General features: G+C 48.2%; 1 protein-coding gene and 1 pseudogene across 7 annotated transcripts in view; both read left to right on the plus strand.

The window, feature by feature from the left end:
• Window positions 1–4240, plus strand: part of LOC103005096 (toll-like receptor 12) — a 44819-nt pseudogene extending 40579 nt beyond the window's left edge.
• Window positions 4241–8138: 3898 nt separating this feature from the next.
• The window catches only part of ZSCAN20 (zinc finger and SCAN domain containing 20), a 32159-nt gene continuing 23158 nt past the window's right edge, over window positions 8139–17139 (plus strand). For 3 of the 7 annotated variants that reach the window (XM_057529293.1, XM_057529316.1, XM_057529321.1), the window contains exons 1-3: window positions 8148–8182; window positions 9305–9357; window positions 14152–14678. In XM_057529293.1, coding sequence (XP_057385276.1) covers window positions 14262–14678 — 417 coding nt within the window. In that variant the 5' untranslated portion in view covers window positions 8148–8182; window positions 9305–9357; window positions 14152–14261. Of the gene's footprint in view, window positions 8183–8439; window positions 8516–9304; window positions 9358–14151; window positions 14679–17139 lie in introns of those variants that run through there. The other 4 variants (XM_057529307.1, XM_057529310.1, XM_057529302.1 and 1 more) reach the window with 4 other exon arrangements.

The raw sequence follows: 17139 nt of genomic DNA on the forward strand, positions 1-17139 counted from the left end.
TTAAACAGAAGTAACTATAGTTGTCTCATTCCTGTAATGTGATGCAGGTGATGGTTCACCATTAATAATTATACTTATTATAGATCTGGGGTAGATACCCTTTTATAAGTCAAGGAATTTTTCTTCTCTTTGAATTTATTATTTTAAAAAGTCATGATCAGCTATTGAATTGTATTGAATGGTTTATGGCATTGTTTGAAATAATCGTAAAGCTCCTTTCTTTTCCTTGTTCTGCTCTCCCTTGGGGTCTTGCCTCCATTCTGGCAGCGGCACATCAAGGTCAAGGACTCAGAGACTGTTCTTCCTAGATCCAGCCTGGAAGGGCAGGAATGGAGCCCTATGGGTCCTCTTGGGTAAATTTTGGGCTTCTTGGAATCTTCCGTGTGGAGCATTACAAGATGCCCATGAAGGCATCATTTTGATGTATTATTTTGCTTACAAAACAACTGCTTCAAAAAAAATCCTTATTTATTCAAGACCTCCTTTCTGTTGGAGTTAGGAGAGGAATTAGTAAAGACAGTGTTGAGGAGAGAAACCCGTATGTATATTGCAGCAATATTATGAAGTAGGTATCTGTATGCTTGGCTTACAGGTGAGGAAACAGAGAGGGGACATGCACTGCTCAGGACAATGGCAGAGTGAGATCCCGGACCTCTGATGCCATACCTTGTGCTCACAAACACTGCTTGCTTCCTCACAACAGGGAAGTGAGACGTAGGTCTCACCTCCCACGAGTGTACTTCTGTCTTTCCCTGACCCTTGGATCCTCAGCTCTAAGCATCTCTGAGTCTAGCCCCACCCTCCCAGCAGTTCTTCAGTTTGGAAGTATTGTGGCCCTCCAACCCTGCTTCCAGACCCTCCTGGGGGTCTGTGTATCCTGTCAGCGTTATGAGTATTGTGTATGTATGTGTGCAGGGGGAGGATAGGGTCTGGGTTCCTCTCTGGAAAAGGGATGGGAGCAGAGAGGGGGGTTCTGATTCTGTTTTCTTTGTGGACCAGGCTTGGTGCTGAGATGGGAGGGGTACTTGCTGTTGCCTGGTCTGCTCCTGTCCCTTCTGTGACCACAGGCTGGACAGCTTCCAACTGCCTGGTGACTGAAGGCTCCTGGCTGCCTCTGGTCTCCCTCTTCTTCCTGATCTGCCCTTTGGACTCCAGCCTGCCCCTCGTTGTGGCATGCTCCTCAGTGACCAACCTGACACAGACCCTGGAGGCTGTGCCCCAGAGTGAGGAGGGCCTCTGTCTCTCTGGTTCCACTTCCGTTCTGTGCCTGGATGCCTTCTCCCACTTCCCTGGGCTCAAGGTCCTGGGGCTGAGTCTGCATCTCACCCAGCTCCTGCCAGGAGCTCTTGGCAGCTTGGGACAGCTGCGGCAGCTCTTCTTCACAGGCCCCTACACAGTTTACCTCTTCCTACCCCTGATGGCAACCTAAGCTCCCTCCAGGCCTCGCTTTCTTGGGCCCCTGCCTGGATGGGAACACGGGTGTCCGGTTTTCTCCCAGCCTATGGCAGCTGAGTGTCAAGTATAGTTGCCTTCAGAATCTGGGGGAGCTGGCGGACATCTTCCCAGACCCAGTGCATGGCCCCTCCTTTGGCAATGCCTGGCTTCTGGAGATTTGGACCTGTCATTCAACAATCAGCTGAAGATGGCCAGTCCCAGGGCCCTCCAGGGGCTCAAGCTGGGGACTCTGTGTCTGGACCACACAGAGATGAAGGCAGCTGCAGTGGCGGGACTGGGGCTGCAGAGCCTGGACACCCTGTCTGTGATCAATGCCGACATGGCCAAGCTGCCTGCTGGGGTAGTTGCACACTTTGAGCTGCAGGAGCTGAATTTGGCATCCACCCTTTTAGGGCACATAGCTCTGGAGGCCCTGGCTTCCTGCCACAGCCTGAAGAGCTTGGGTCTTAAGAGCAGTGGCCTGATGACTAACCTGCCACCAGGTTTCCTGGCGGCCATGCCCAGCCTTCAGAAACTGAACTTGAGTAGGAACCAACGGCAAGTGCCATGCTGGGCACGAACGAGACAGGGGCTGTGTCAAGACTGCGGGCCCTGGATCTGTCCAACAATGGGCTGCACATGCTGTCCCCAGTCACCTTCTCATGCTGCCCCAGCTGCGGGAACTGCTACTTCAGGGAAACCAGCTGATTTGTCTGCAGGGCCAGGCATTCCAGGGCTTAAGGAGGCTGGGGAAGTTGGACTTGGCCAAGAATCCATTGGTAGACCTGGGCAAGGGCTGGTTGGCTCCGCTGCCTGAAGTAACCGCCCTAAGCCTGCTGGATACCCGCATGGTGCTGAGCTCAGCCTTGGGCTTCCAGGGCGTCTGCATACCTTGAACCTGCAGCTCCGCGCTGGCCCTTCCGGGGTAGTGTTATCCCTGCCCATGAGCTTGACCAGCTTGGAGTTTCATGCGGTCTCAGGCAGGAAGCCTGGGAGGCTGGCTTCTAATGTCTTTCCAGTCTTGCAGACCTTGACTCTAAAATGCTGGGGATTGCAGCTGGGGACCTAGAATGTCACCAAGATCTTCCCTGCCCTTTGCCAACTCTCCCTGCTTGGTGATAGCCTGCAGGCCCTCTGCTCCCAGGACACCTCCAACCTTTTCCTCTGGCAGCTCTCCAGGCTCTGGTATCAGAGGGTAAGAGGGGACGGGCACAGTCCCAAGCCCTGCTGCACCACAGGGCTGCCCAGCCTATGGGATCGGAAGCCGCAGGCACTGCAGTCCCACGCCCGGCCCTGCTCAGTGCTGCTTGAGGAGCTGGTGGGTGAGCTGCCCAGTGGAGGTGCTGCATCTGGTCAAAATGGGGTTAGAGACACTGTCTGCTGCTGCTTTCCAGGGCTTGGGAAGTCTCCAGGTCTTAGTGCTAGACTGGGAGACAGGCCTCATGCTAGATGACAGCCTCCAGGAGCAAAGTCCCCAGATGCCCCAATACAGCAAGTCCCCTACATACAAACAAGTTCTGTCCCGAGAGCGTGTTTGTAAGTCCAATTTGTTCGTAAGTCCAACAAAGTTAGCCTAGATACCCAACTAACACAACTGGCTACATAGTACTGTACTGTAATAGGTTTATAATGCTTTTCACACAAGTAATACATAAAAAACAAACAAACACAAAAAATAAAGAAAACATTTTAAATCTTACAGTACAGTACCTTGAAAAGTACAGTAGTATAGTACAACAGCTGGCATACAGGGGCTGGCATCGAGTGAACAGGCAAGAAGAGCTACTGACTGGAGGAGGGAGAGGAGGTGGGAGATGGTAGAGCTGAAGGATCGTCAGCAATAGGAGACGGAGGGCAAGCTGCAATTTCACTCATGCCTGACGTCGATGGCACAGGTTCTGGTTCCTAGCTAGATTCAATTCTATCTACTCTCTTGAAAAAATGATCCAGTGATGTCTGGGTAGTAGCTTTTTTTTCTCATCATAGATGACACGGTAGCACTGGATTGCATTCTGAACGTTGCTGCAACCTTTGTGTACCGTCCTACGTTCAGGTGCTCTGCCTCAAAAACTAACAGTGCCTCCTCAAATAAAGAAAATCCCCTTGCCATTTCCTGCGTTGTGAATCTCTTCGGTTCTTCAGTTACTTCTTCTTCCTCTTGTGTCTCTTCATCCTTTCTCCAGGCCTCCAATTCCATCATGTCTGCATTAGTAAGCTCCTCGTGTTGCACAGCTGCTTCTGCTGATGTCCTTGCCTTTCCTACAGGAAGCCAGGAACTCCTGGATCCTCCATCTCCAGGCCTTGTTCAGGGCTTGGCTGCAGGGTCTGAGGAGCCAGAGGGGTGAGGCCAGGAGGTTCCTTTATGATGTGTTTGTGCCCCACTGGAGGCAAGACCAGAGCTGGGTGACTGGGGAGCTGCTGCCTACTCTGGAGGGCCGCCCTCTGATGGGCCGGGGTCTGCGCTTCTGTCATCCTTGAGCCAGGCAAGGATGTGGATGACAAGGTGGCAGATGGCATGGCAGGGAGCTGGGTCACGCTCTATGTGCTGAGTCTCCAGGCCCTGCACACCCCACGCTGCTGCCTGGACCTCTGCCTGGCTGCCTTCCTCCTGCTGGCTGCCCCCCACCCCCCAGGGCTGCTGCTGGTCTTCCTGGAGCTGGTCTCCCACCACCAGCTCCCTTGTTGCTCTAGGCTATCCTGGCTGCTCTGCAGAGGAGACTACTGCATGCGGCCCAAGGAAGATGAAAGAAAGGACGAATTCTGGGCTTGGCTGGGGAGTAGGTTGGGGGAGCCTGGGTTGGGCTAGAGTGGGTGCATGTGTGTTGGAGGTGTGGGGAGAGGAAAAGCAAGCCAGCCTAGCAGGGAGAGAGTGGGTACGTGTGGGTGAGTGAGCCTGCCTCGGCTTCTGGCAGGAGGTCAGGGTGCTGTGTGTGTAGGGAGGATCATCTGGTGGCTTTGGGGACACAGGCTTTGGAAAGGCTCTGGAGGCTTTCCAAATGAATGAGAAAATTTGGGAGATGGCAAGTGGCAGTGCAGTATGTGATGTGAGCTCAAAATCTCCAAATCCTCAGTAAACCTACTAAATCCATGAAGTTCTTGGCTTAATTGGACTTTTTGTTTTTGATGGAAACCCACATGAGGCAGAGGGCAAAGGGGTTGGGGTCATGGAAACTGTAGCCCAGAGGAAATAAAGTTGGGTATTGATGGAGAGTATGGGGAAGGAAGGAGGGCTCTGAGCACTCTTAAGCTGTGGAATGGGGCCCAGGCCAAGTTCAACTAGATCTTCAAGGGGCAAAGGGGCCCCTTGGCTTATAGAGGAATTGGCAGCTGAGGAACAAAAAGCTGGGATACTGCCCAGGAGGCAGCAGATTGATTGCCTGTTCCCTCAATAAGAACACAAAGGCCCGGTCATTTCTATCATCTCATTTGAGCCTCATAGCAGCATTGGGAGGGGAACCCGCCCCCTTGACACTCTGTGCTCTAGCCGAGCTAAACTACTTGTACTCCCAGAACACCATGCGCTATTGCCTCTGGGCCTTTGCACGTGCTGCTCCTTCACCCAAGAACACCCTTTCCCCCAATTTCTTTCCTCTGGGGAGAAAAGTATCCTTTAAGTATCCTTTAAGATTCAGCTCAGCCATGACCAGAAGCCATCCTGATCTCACAACCTGGGTAAGCTGCTGCCTCTGGATTCCCATAATTTCCTGCACTTCCCTTTCTCAAAGTACTGATCACACTGTCCTGGCCTTCACAGGTCTGGGAGACTCTTTTTTTTTTTTTAATAAATTTATTTATTTATTTGCTTTTATTTTTGGCTGTGTTGGGTCTTCGTTGCTGTGCGTGGGCTTTGTCTAGTTGCGGTGAGCAGGGGCTACTCTTCGTTGCGGTGTGCAGGCTTCTCATTGTGGTGGCTTCTCTTGTTGTGGAGCACGGGCTCTAGGCACATGGGCTTTGGTAGTTGTGGCACGTGGGCTCAGTAGTTGTGGCTTGTGGGCTCTAGAGCGCAGGCTCAGTAGTTGTGGTGCATGGGCTTAGCTGCTCCACAGCATGTGGGATCTTCCCAGACCAGGGCATGAACCTGTGTCCCCTGCACTGGCAGGCGGATTTTAAACCACTGTGCTACCAGGAAAGCCCCTGGGAGACTCCTGAGCAGTGGTTTTCAAAGGGGGGTGCACAAGATGAGCCACTGGAGTTTAGGAAGAAAGTGTTAAAACTTCTATTTCTATTTTGTTTCTAATCTCACTTTATTCTGAAGCTAGACTGCCTGCTTTTTAGCCATATGGCTTTAGTAACATGGAATAGTATTAGACTCTCTCTCAAAGGATTTTGAGAGGCTAAATGACTTAATACGTATAAAGTACTGAGAGCAGGACCTAATAATGCATTGTAAATGTTTGATAAAAGTTAGCTTTTCATGTAATTATATACGTACATGTATATCATTTTAAGTAGATAAATACACATATATTGGGTGTGTGTGCTCACAAATGTTTTTGCTAATAGGGAACATTGCTAATTTACTAACAGGAAACTCGACTGGGCAAGTTTAGAGATCAGGCTCTGAGGATAGGGACCAGGTTTGATTCACCTCTGCATCCTTACAGCCTAATGCTAGCCCAGTGCAGAGAGGGTCTTGACAGACAACTGTGGACAGAAAAACATGTTGGTGGATGCTGGAGCAGAGAACTGGGATCTAGTTCAGGCTCTGTTGTTTATTTCTATATGACACTGGGCAGGGCGCTTGGCCTCTTGGGGCCTTTGTTTTCCTCTCCTGTAAAATGCCAGGCATTAATTAGACAGAGGCTAAGGGAAAGCATGGGACAATTCCAGGCTGGATTTAGGGTGAGGGGCGCCCTCTTGTGTCCTAATGGTGTCCTCTCCCTGTGCATCCTCACCTCCATTCCTCCTCTTCAGGGCAGGTGAACCTGAAGAGGACGTTCTTACCTGACCCTGCAAAGCTGCCTTTCCAGCTTCAGAGCCTGACGCTCTGAGTCTTAAATGTCTTCAGTTCTCCTAGCACCTCACACCGCTGCACCATCTCTCTCCCCACTCAGCACCCCGCTCCACCCGTGATCTTTTCCTTATGCAAGTATGGGCCGAGAAGAAACCTTTGGAGTTATATGCCCCGAAGTTCAAATCCCAGCCCTGGCTCATATTAGCTATTTGATCTCAAGCAGGTCACTTCACCTGTCTAAGCCCTCATTTCCCCCTTTTAAATTGGGGATAATAATACCCACCTCCTAGGGTTGTTGTGAGGTTTCAACAACAATGAGTGCTTGTAGGTTGCTGTTACATTCATTGAGTAAAATCACATGAGTTATTACTACCAATGAGTTGGAACATATTTCATAGAGGAAAAGCGCTTTGAATTGGGTCTTTAAAATTAAAATATAGAATTCCCTTAATTTTAACAATAGCTAACATGTGTTGAGCACTTGCCATATGCTAGGTACTGTCAATTTCCCCCGAATCTCATAACTATTAGTAAAAATAATAATAGCTAATGATTATTAAACTCCTTCTGCCAGACACGTACCAAGCTCTTTTCCTATTTTTCCCCATTTATTCCTCTCACAAACCCTAGCAGGTAGATGCCATTATCATAATTCCCATTTTATAGATAAGAAAACTGAGGCATAAAGAGGTTAAGTAATTTGCCCAAGGTTTCACAACTAGTGAGTGGAAAGGCCTACATCCTGCATTTGAAAGTAAGACGTTTCAAACACAAGCACCTTGACTTCAGAGACCATGCTTTACCTGCATTATCTCATCTAATCTTCACAATACCCTGCAATATAAGTTCTGTTATATCACCTGCATTTTACCAACGAAAAAACTGAAGACAAAAGAGACGCAATAATTCGTTGAAGGACACACAGCTATTAAGTCGTTGGGCTGGGATTTGAATCCGTTCTGACTACAAAACCCACGTTCTCAAACCCATTATTAGATTGCTCATACTCCAAAGTACTCACAACGGAACAAAGCAACTGCATTTATATTAAAATTGTTGTGATTATTATTATTCTAATAACGATTAACATTCTTCCAACACCCAGGAAGTGCCAAGTTCCATACTAACTGATTTACATAATAATAGCTAATATTCGCTATTAGAACCCAAGTTCTGAGCTAATGTTTTAGGTGTATTATCCCAGTAAGCCTCACAAAAACCCAGCGACATGGATGCTACTATTATCCTCACTTCACAGGTGAAGAAAGAGAGGTTCTCAATTGATCCAAAGTTACGCAGCTTAACTGTGAGCTGGAAATTGAACCTACAATTGTTCAACTCTCTCCCGCCCACCAGTCTGGTCACATCTAGTCACCCTCTCTCCCTTATTTCTTACTGTTTCTGCTTTGATCTCTCCAGGGCCTCGGGCTCTCGCTTCGCCCCTTCAATACACCCCGCCCCTTCCCCTTGAATGCCCGCCCACTGGGCGGTGACGTTACCCCGGAGCTTGTGGAAAGGACCGGGATCACAACAGGCCCCGCCCTCACGCTTAGACTCTGTTCCGATTTGTTCCGGTGCCGGGGACCCGGAGGAGATGACGCATCTATTGGCTAACGGCATCTGAAAGGCGGCAAGCGGTGGGTGCCGCCCACCGGCGCTCCCGCGGTTCCTTCTGGGAGTTGTAGTCCCAGACGCTCCATTCCCGGGGTGGCGCCGTTCGGACTCCGCGTCCCAGCATTCCCTGCGCGAGCCCTGGAACACTTCCGCCCTGTTGTGAAGTGGGTGTCTCGGTGGGTGAGTCCGGGTGGCGGGGCGGGGGCAGCTGAGACTCAAGGCTCTAGGCTGGAGACTTAGGAGGTGGTGGTGTCACGGGGGGCCGGGGAAGGTGAGAGGGGAGAAAGAAGCTTTTATGTGTGGTGGGGGTGAGGGGCGGTCAGAGGATGAAGCGTCCGGAGATGGAAAGGGTCATAGAGGGGTCGGGGATGAGGAGGGAGATAGAAGGCCCTGGGAGTGGAGGTTCTTAGAAAGGTGTGTAGGTGAGGGGACCGGGAGAGGTTCTGAAGGTGGAAGGGTCTGGAGACCTTATAGGGAAGGATAGAGGATTCTGGGGCCCTACAAGAAGTGAAGGTGAGTGGGCCTGAGCATGAAGCCGGACCTTAAAAATAGTGTTCCAGCCTCTACCTGCTCATCTAAAACAAACATCTGAGTTGATACCCCCGTACACTTTATCTAATGGTCTTGACCTCTGGAACCCAGTGGGTGGGACTGGCTGTTGTGTTCCCCCCCAAACCTGCACCTCTTTCCTTCTGCCTGATGGAAGTGAATGGTACCAACATCCACTTTACCAGGCGCCCTCTGATTCCTCTTGCATTCTTCCACATCCAGGAATATTCAGATCTTTCAGTTTCCTTAATGTATCTTGAGACACTTCTGTTTCAGGGTTTTTGCTGAAGCCTACATCTTTTCACCTCCCCAGTTTGGACAAACACATTGTAGCTACCGTGATCTATTGAACCCAAATCAGATTTGGCCTTCTCCTTAAAAAGCTTCATTAACTCCCATCACCTATGGAATTAAGTCTGAACACCTTAGCCTGACATTCAAGAGCCTTCATGAACTCCCTTTCCAGCCTAATCTTCGTGTTGTCAAGGTTATCCCCATATCTCGGAGAGGCTATTTGGTTTTTCACCATTATACATGCTGTTCTGTCTGCTGAGAATACACTCCCCCACCCCCCATTCTCTGCTAAGAGAACCATTCTTTGTTCTAGAACCAACTCAAAGGTTACTTTGTTCAAGTCACCCCCCACCCCAGCTCCCACAGACCTCTTTTATTGCATTTAACCACATTTAATCATAATTATCTGTGATTTGTTTTCCTTTTTTGTCTCTTCCACTATACTGTGTGCATCTCCAGGACAGGAACAGTTTCTGCATCACCTCCATTTCCCCACTGCCCAGCCCAAAGTAGTAAGTACTTGATGTAAATCAAGTAAGTCAGTAAATGCTTGATGAATATGTGAATAAAGACCATCCAGGGTGAGCTTTGCTATACCAGGCTTGAAAACTGCTTCATCCAGTGGATTTCCAGGGGTGTGAGCTTTAGCCTTCTCCTGCCTGTCAGGGCCGTCTTTGCTGGAAGCTGATTCAGTGCCTATGGGAGTTAAGCCAAGGGTGGCAAATACACGGAATGTGTGCTGCTACTCCCCATCCTGTGTCTGGAAGTCACAACTCATTGGTCACAACACATACTCACATGGGATTCAGAGTCCTTAGCACAGTTGACTGAAGTTGGTGCCTTAAATGAATCCTATTTGCTCTCCCTGGTTTAAGCCCTTAAGTGTAAGGTCAGGCTGCTTTAAGCAGTAGCCTGGACCGTCAGCCAAGTGAGCTTGATAGCCTTCGGGAACTCCCAGTTTCTTTCTTTTTGGAGGTCACAGGCTAGTCTTGACCTTTCCCATGGGACTGGGGCAGAGCTTCTCTTCCAGCCCACTGTTCGCTGGCACCCCACTAACCGTGTCCACATCCACAGGAGCCAGGATGCCCCTCAGCTTCCCTGGGTTTATGAAGGGATCCTGGCTTTGATGGCAGATCCCTCATTGCTGAGAGGAATCTGTACCCTTTCTAGGTCTTCCTGGCTATTGGAAAAGACCTTTGAGATCATTTAGCTGAAAGGTGGCAAAGTGACAGCCCATGCTGAATGAAGCCTACCATCATGCTCTATTTAATCCTTATGGTGTTTGAAACAATTTTGAGTTGGTTGCCAACATTTAGAATTGCAGAGTTCTAGCTTCTCTGGGAAAAGTTGGAAGGCCTGGGAACACTGGGCCAATGTGCGTCCTGGTGTTCTGTAGTTGGCCGCAGTCCCCACTCCACTCGTGTACTCATTTACATTGCCTGACCCATAGCCATTTAAATTTGTAACCATTGATTCTAGTCTCCCTGTTTCTTTGCTGTGCTCCCATCTTACTAATTGGGGAGCCTGGGGCAGCTGCTGAGTAGAGTCTGGCTGTAAGCTGCAGTCTGGATAGGCAGCTGCCGAGGCTAAGTGACCTGTACAAAGTCACACAGCTGGTAGAAGGCAGGAGTGGAACTGGAACCCTGATCTGCTCACTCCTGCCTTCATGTTCTTTGCACTCTCCATACCGTTTTCTCAGGGGTTTGGAATACTGGCCAACCTAGAGGAGGCTCTGTGTGATGGTTAAGAAAAATGACTGCAGAAAACTGGGCTTAGATCCCAACTCTACCACTTGCTGGTTGTGGAACCTCACATGAATCTTCTTCATAGAAGCTCAGTTCCCTATATGTGAATTGGGGACATAGTGAAGTCATACCTTACGGGCTAATCATATTCTGACTCTGACGTCAGCACAGAAGGTGAAAATCACATTTAGCCAAAAATCACAGTCAGCTTGAAAATCCTTTGGCTAGGAGCCATTTAGAAACCAACATGCTGTCTTTTAATAAGCTAATAGCACAACTGGGGTTTATTGGTTGAACGTTAGATGAAAGAGTTGGCTTGTGTTTAGTGACCACAGTGTATGAAAGGCACCCTGCTCACTCTCAGTGGAAAGAGGCTGGGGGGAGCTCAGTCAATCTGGGGACCAGCAGAGTCATGGGTATCATCACCACGTGCTCTGGAATAGACACATCGTGAATGGAACTGGCTGCACTATTTAAATTATGTCCTTTCCTTCTCTTTCTGGTGTTTGTATGTAATTTAGTGTGTGTAAGTTACAGATCAGTGTAAGTCAACTGAACACTAATGACTCTTCAGCTGCTTGCCTGGAAGATTCAGTGAGATCATGAATGTAGAACACTTAGCACCAAGCCTGGCACCCCATGGGCACTCAATCAATGGATACTCTTTGAGGTTGCTGATCCTTGTGAGCCCCCATATTTCTGGTAGTCTCAGGACTGAGGAATGCCGTTGTCCATTTTTCCTCTGTCAGCTCTGTGTGAAGTCTGCTTTGCTGACTGTGTTGACCTCCCTCTGTGGCTAGACTGCTATTCATATTTGTCTAAGAGAGTAGCAGAAAAATCTTTCAGATTGTATTTGAAACTAACCTTTGCAACTTTCAAGTATTCCCAGAAGAAAATACCTATTATCTGAAACTCTTGGGGCCTGGTGGGGCTACTAATTGCCTGTTTTTGTTAGTGTTCACTCTGTGCAGGAGCGTACACTTCTTTGCTTGCTTTATTGACTGTCTCTCTCATTAGACTGTAACTTTGATGAAGGTGGAGACTGTTTGTCTTACTCACTGTTGGTGCTTTAGCTCCCAGTACAGTGCAGGGTCCATAGTGGGACTCTGCAGATGACTGGCGAATTAGTCTTCATGTGAGACAGTGATGCAATTGTGTTTGGACTAGTGCATGATTAAGGTGTGGTTAAAAAAGAAATTTCATGAAAGGTTAATTCTTTAGCTCAATGTACGTTATGGACCTTCCATAGCCCATTAGGCTTTTGATGTACCCGATTTACCATTTTAATAAAAGGCAAAATTTCCGATGGCCCTGCTATTTATTGGACACTGGGTTGGGTACTGTGGATACAGAAATGGGTAAGATATAGTAGTGGCTCTAGCAATACAATCTAATGGGACTGTCAGATGTAAGAATAGGTAACAACAATAGTGTCAGGTAACATCTATGTTAGAGGTACGTGCCAAGTGCTTTGGGCACACAGGATGAGGGGAGGTGATTTTTGGAGAGTGGGGATGGGAGCTGGGCATGACAAGGGCATGTCAAGAAACTCTTTTAACAGGTGAGGTGACATTGAGCTGGTAGCTGAAGGACAAGCAGGAAGTTGCCAGGTGGATGAGTTGTGTTCCTAGCCTCTCCCTATGTGTGTGGAGGTCCTTAGGACAAGCCTTTATTTTTCATCACCCTTGCCTGTTTCCAGGCAGTCCAGTCAGATGGCCTAAAATCGAAATATCACCCTCCCTCCGTTCTCAATTCAGCTGTGTCATTCCCACTTGGAAGCAGCTAATAGCCTCCTGTGAGTGGGCGTTTTTAATGTTATCTATATCTGTTGGGAGTGACGCAGAGAGCTCATTTTTCCAGATAACCCAGCATGAGTGTCGTCAGAGTCTTCATTGTGTAAAAGAAGCAACCCCCAGGTGTTCACTCAACAAGCATTTACTGAGAGCCTCCTGTGTTTAGTGCACCTTGCTTATTGTGGGGTGGCGGAGGGGGGGGGTGTGAAAAAAAAAGAGTGAGCTATATTCCTTGCCCTCAGTGAGGCAATCAGTAATCTTTCTGGGGACACACATGTGTACACACAGCCCTCTAGTACAATGTAGAACATGGGAAGTGTCACAGAGATGGAAATAAAGAGGAGAAAAGAATTCCTTTTGACATCAGCAAGAAGGTCATTCTCTGTTTTTTAATCTAGAAAGTGATTAATTATAATCCTTGCTTCATGACCCATCGCCGTTATCAGTTGACCATTATTTCACTGTTTATTGAGTGCTTCCTCTGTGTGCTGAGTGCTGTGCTAGGTCCCTTAGGAAGCGTATGATCTAGTGGGTAAGATAATTACGATAAAGTATGATGAGGATAATGGTAGAGAACACCTAAGGTGGCATGGGAGCGTGTGGCTGAGGATTGAATCTTGTTTCAGGGCACAGGGAGGGCTGCTTGGAAAAAGTACAATTTCAGCTGACAGCTACGTGAAGAAAGGGACGAGACTGTTCCCAAAGGAGACGGTGGCGTGTGGGAGGGTTCAGAGGGCAGCCTGATGCAGGAGCCACGAGCCGTGCCTGAAACACCCTGCTAAGGGGGAGCGTGGTCAAGAGACGAGGTGGAGACTTGGGCAAGGCTTGCCCTTTATCCTGAGGGCAATGGGAGGTCAGTGGAGGGTGTTTAGCAGGGAAGTGACATGGTCAGATTTTGATCTCATCTGGTTGTGTGAAGAATGGACCAGGGGTTGGGGTGAGGGGAGTGAAGGCAGGGACATGAGTTAGGGGGCTGATCAAGTGAAAGCATGATTTTTTTTGGACAAGGAGGTGACACAGGCTGGGGATGGAGATGCTGAGAAGGTCAAGAAGACCCAGCTTGGTGATGAATGGATGTGGGGAATCTTGGAAAAATATGATCACCACATTTCTGGCATGGGTACCTTGATGGAAGGTGGTGCCTTCACTGGATGGAGAGCTCCAGAAGAGGGAAAGGTTATCAAGAGAAAATGGTGAATTCAGTTTTCGACCCATTGAGTTGGAGGTGCCTAAGAAAGAGTCAAGTGGAAATGCCTTGTAGGTGGTTGGACTTTGGAGTCTGGAGACAGGTCTTGGCTGGAGTTTTGGGAGTCCTCAGTTTAGAGATGGTGAAAAATGGCAAATGGGTGGGATGACCGAGGGAGAGTGTAGAGTGAGGGATTTTGCAAGGAGAGCACCGTTAGAGGAAAGCTTAAGGCCCAGGAAGAAAGACCTTATGGAGGGGGCGACATTTGGAGCCCAACTTGAGGGAAGGTCAGACTTGGGATACATGTAGAGGGAGGAAGGCTGGGCTGGGACCAATCATGGTAGCCTTGATGCCCAGCTAAGGCGTTTAGGGTGTCCCAGAGGATTTAATACTGTACTGTCTTCCTCCAAGGTGTGCTGGCTGCTGGTTTGGTGGCAGATTGTGGACTAACTTCCTGCTTATGGGAAAGGGCGTTTCTTAGCGGTCCCACCCCATGCAAAGCAGTGGAAGGTGTGTGGGGAGTGGGGAAGGGGAGGCTCCTGGTCCTCTTGCTCACACTGTCCCTTGTCTTTCTGCCTTCAGAGCCTGGGGGGAGCATTTCCTCTCCCAGGAGCCCCTTGAGGACACACTACAGATGCAGGAAGACGCTGGACAAGGACGGCCCAGGTGAAGGGAGGCGTCCAGGAGAGACCATGGCTGTAACCCTGGAAGCCCGGGCCCAGGCCTCCTCGCTACCAGAGCCTGAAGAACTCCTGATTGTCAAGCTGGAGGAGGACTCGTGGAGACCAGACTCCCAACCCCAGGAGAAGGACCATGACCCTGTCCCTGGCCCTGAGGCCTCCCGCCAGCGCTTCAGGCAGTTCCAGTACAGGGATGCAGCGGGACCCCACGAGGCCTTCAGCCAGCTCTGGGCACTCTGCTGTCACTGGCTGAGGCCGGAGATCCGCCTCAAAGAGCAGATACTGGAGTTGCTGGTGCTGGAGCAGTTCCTGACTATCTTACCCAGGGAGGTCCAGGCCTGGGTACAGGCACGCCACCCTGAGAGCGGCGAGGAGGCGGTGGCCCTGGTGGAGGATTGGTACCGAGAGGCGCGGGCCGCGGGACAGCGGGTGAGGCAAATAGTCTGTTCTCCAAGGAACAGGTCAGGCAAGGTAGTGGGGCTGCAGCTAGGTTGATAATTGCCAAAACCACAATAATAATATTATCAAGCATCTGACATTTATTGAACACTACCATGTACCAGGCACTGTTCTAAGTGCTTTCCATGTATTAACTCATTTAATCCTGTCACCAGTTAAACGAGATAGGTACCGTTAGCCTAATTTTACCCATGAGGAAACTGAAGCAAGGGAGAGAAAGGTAGTTGGCTCAAGGTCACTGGCTACTAGATGGTAGAGGCAGGATTTGAATTCAGGCAGTCTGATTCTGAAGCCTGGATTTGTAACCACTGCTCTAAGCTGCCTCTCAGTACCATATTCACAGTACATTTAATTTGTATTGTGTATTATACTTAACAGAATCTTTTTACGTATGTGATATCTTTGGATGCCTACAGCAGTAATGTAGGTAGACAGAAATAGCATTATTGTCCTCATCTTATAGATTAAACTAAGGCCCCCAAAGTCAGGTGGCTCACAAGGCTCCATCAGTATGAACCAGAGCCTAAACCCAGATCCTTAGGTTCCAAGTTCATTGTTCTTTCTACTACATGAGAGAGGCCTTATCTGCAAACCATGGGAATTGAAATATCTCTGAGTCATGAGGCTCAAACGAGATATTAACTGACATTTTTTGAGCACTCACTGTGCATCAGACACTGTTTCTAAGCTTTCTGTATGTATTGCTCATCTATCTAATCAACCCAGCAACCCAATAAGGTAGGTGCTGTTAACATGGCCATTTTTTCAAATGGTTCAACAGACCCAGGTAAGTAACCTGTCCAAATTTATAGAAGTTGTAGAGCTGAGATAAGGGAAAGTATTGTGGATTTAACATTCACAGTTTAAACAATTTGCAAGAGACCCTGAAAGCCCATGATAATAATTTATAATTTTGCTACAACACAAATTTTGAATCCTGCTTCGAAGCTGGAACTTGTAGAACAAGCCCTTCAGCCGGCTGTGGGCTGAGCCAGCCACAGAGAGCCTTCATCTCAACATACCCTTGGTGCTTCCACTTCTTATACAGTCAGTAATTCTTGTGATATTATACTTAATCACATTTCTTTGGGGGAAATCATAGGTTTGAGGACATACCCCTGTGCACAGTAGGGGTTTTCTGTACGTTGTAAAAAGTTAGGCTCTATACAGATGTGAGACTAGGGGCCAGAAAGATTTAAGGTCTGTGGCTTCGCTTTTTGGATTCCTTTACAAACTGATTGAAGATACAGAAAGCATAATATTTAAAGTTAGAGACCTAAATCCGAGAGAGTATACCTATTTTAATATATTACCGCACCCTCCCAGATTATTTCTTTTAAAGAAACCAGCTATTTGTTTTAAGTGGCAGTGAAGAAACATATGGACGTCTTAGGGCTTCAGAGCTAGAAGATGAAGAACTTGAAACCCAGAGATGAGAATTGACTTAAATCAAGGTCTTTATAATTCTTCATCTGTACAATGAGAGGGTTGGACTAGACCAGAAGTTCTCAGATTATACCCCTGTGAACTGAGCAATCTAAAATTGAAAAAGAAAAAAAAAAGGGGGTAACGGAATCTTCTCTATAATGTGTTTTTTTCTTCTGTGACTTTTATTTTCATTTTTTAACTTTTCTACCTGCTCCTGCGTACTCACAAATGTCAAAACAAATGGATAAGTAGCAGAGAAGCTTGTTGTTTCCCCCTAGGCACATATGCTGTAGCTTGTGATCTTACATTGTAAGGTTGGTTACAGTCTCTGCAGGTAAAATTTTTCCAAGTCTTAATAATGGAATAAAATACATTAACTATGTTCCTCAAAGAGAACCACCACCTGAAAAGGGTTGCTGTCTAAATGCCCTCTAAAATAGTTTCCTTAAACAAATCTTTCAGCTTTGCTATTTTGTGACTTTGAGCTTGTTTATTCTGTCATCACCCTCTTGCACAGCCCCTCTCCCCATCAGGTTAAAAAAAAAAAAAAGAAAAAAGGCTAATTTTTAGAGCAGTTTTAGTTTCATGGCAAAATTGAACAGAAAGTACAGAGTTCTGGGCTTCCCTGGTGGCACAGTGGTTAAGAATCCGCCTGCCAATGCTAGGGACATGGGTTCGAGCCCTGGCCCGGGAAGATCCCACGTGCTGCGGAGCAGCTAAGCCCATGCGCCACAACTACTGAGCCTGTGCTCTAGAGCCCGCAAGCCACAACTACTGAGCCCACGTGCCACAACTACCGAAGCCCGTACGCCTAGAGCCCGTGCTCCGCAACAAGAGAAGCCACCGCAGTGAGAAGTCCGCGCACCGCAATGAAGAGTAACCCCCGCTCACTGCAACTAGAGAAAACCCGCGCACAGCAACGAAGACCCAACACAGCCAAAAACAAATAAGTAAATAAATAAATAAATTTATAAAAAAAAAATACAGAATTCTTATTCACCCC

Source organism: Balaenoptera acutorostrata, chromosome 1 (genome assembly GCF_949987535.1).
Source record: "Balaenoptera acutorostrata chromosome 1, mBalAcu1.1, whole genome shotgun sequence".
NCBI classification, from domain to species: Eukaryota; Metazoa; Chordata; class Mammalia; order Artiodactyla; family Balaenopteridae; genus Balaenoptera; species Balaenoptera acutorostrata.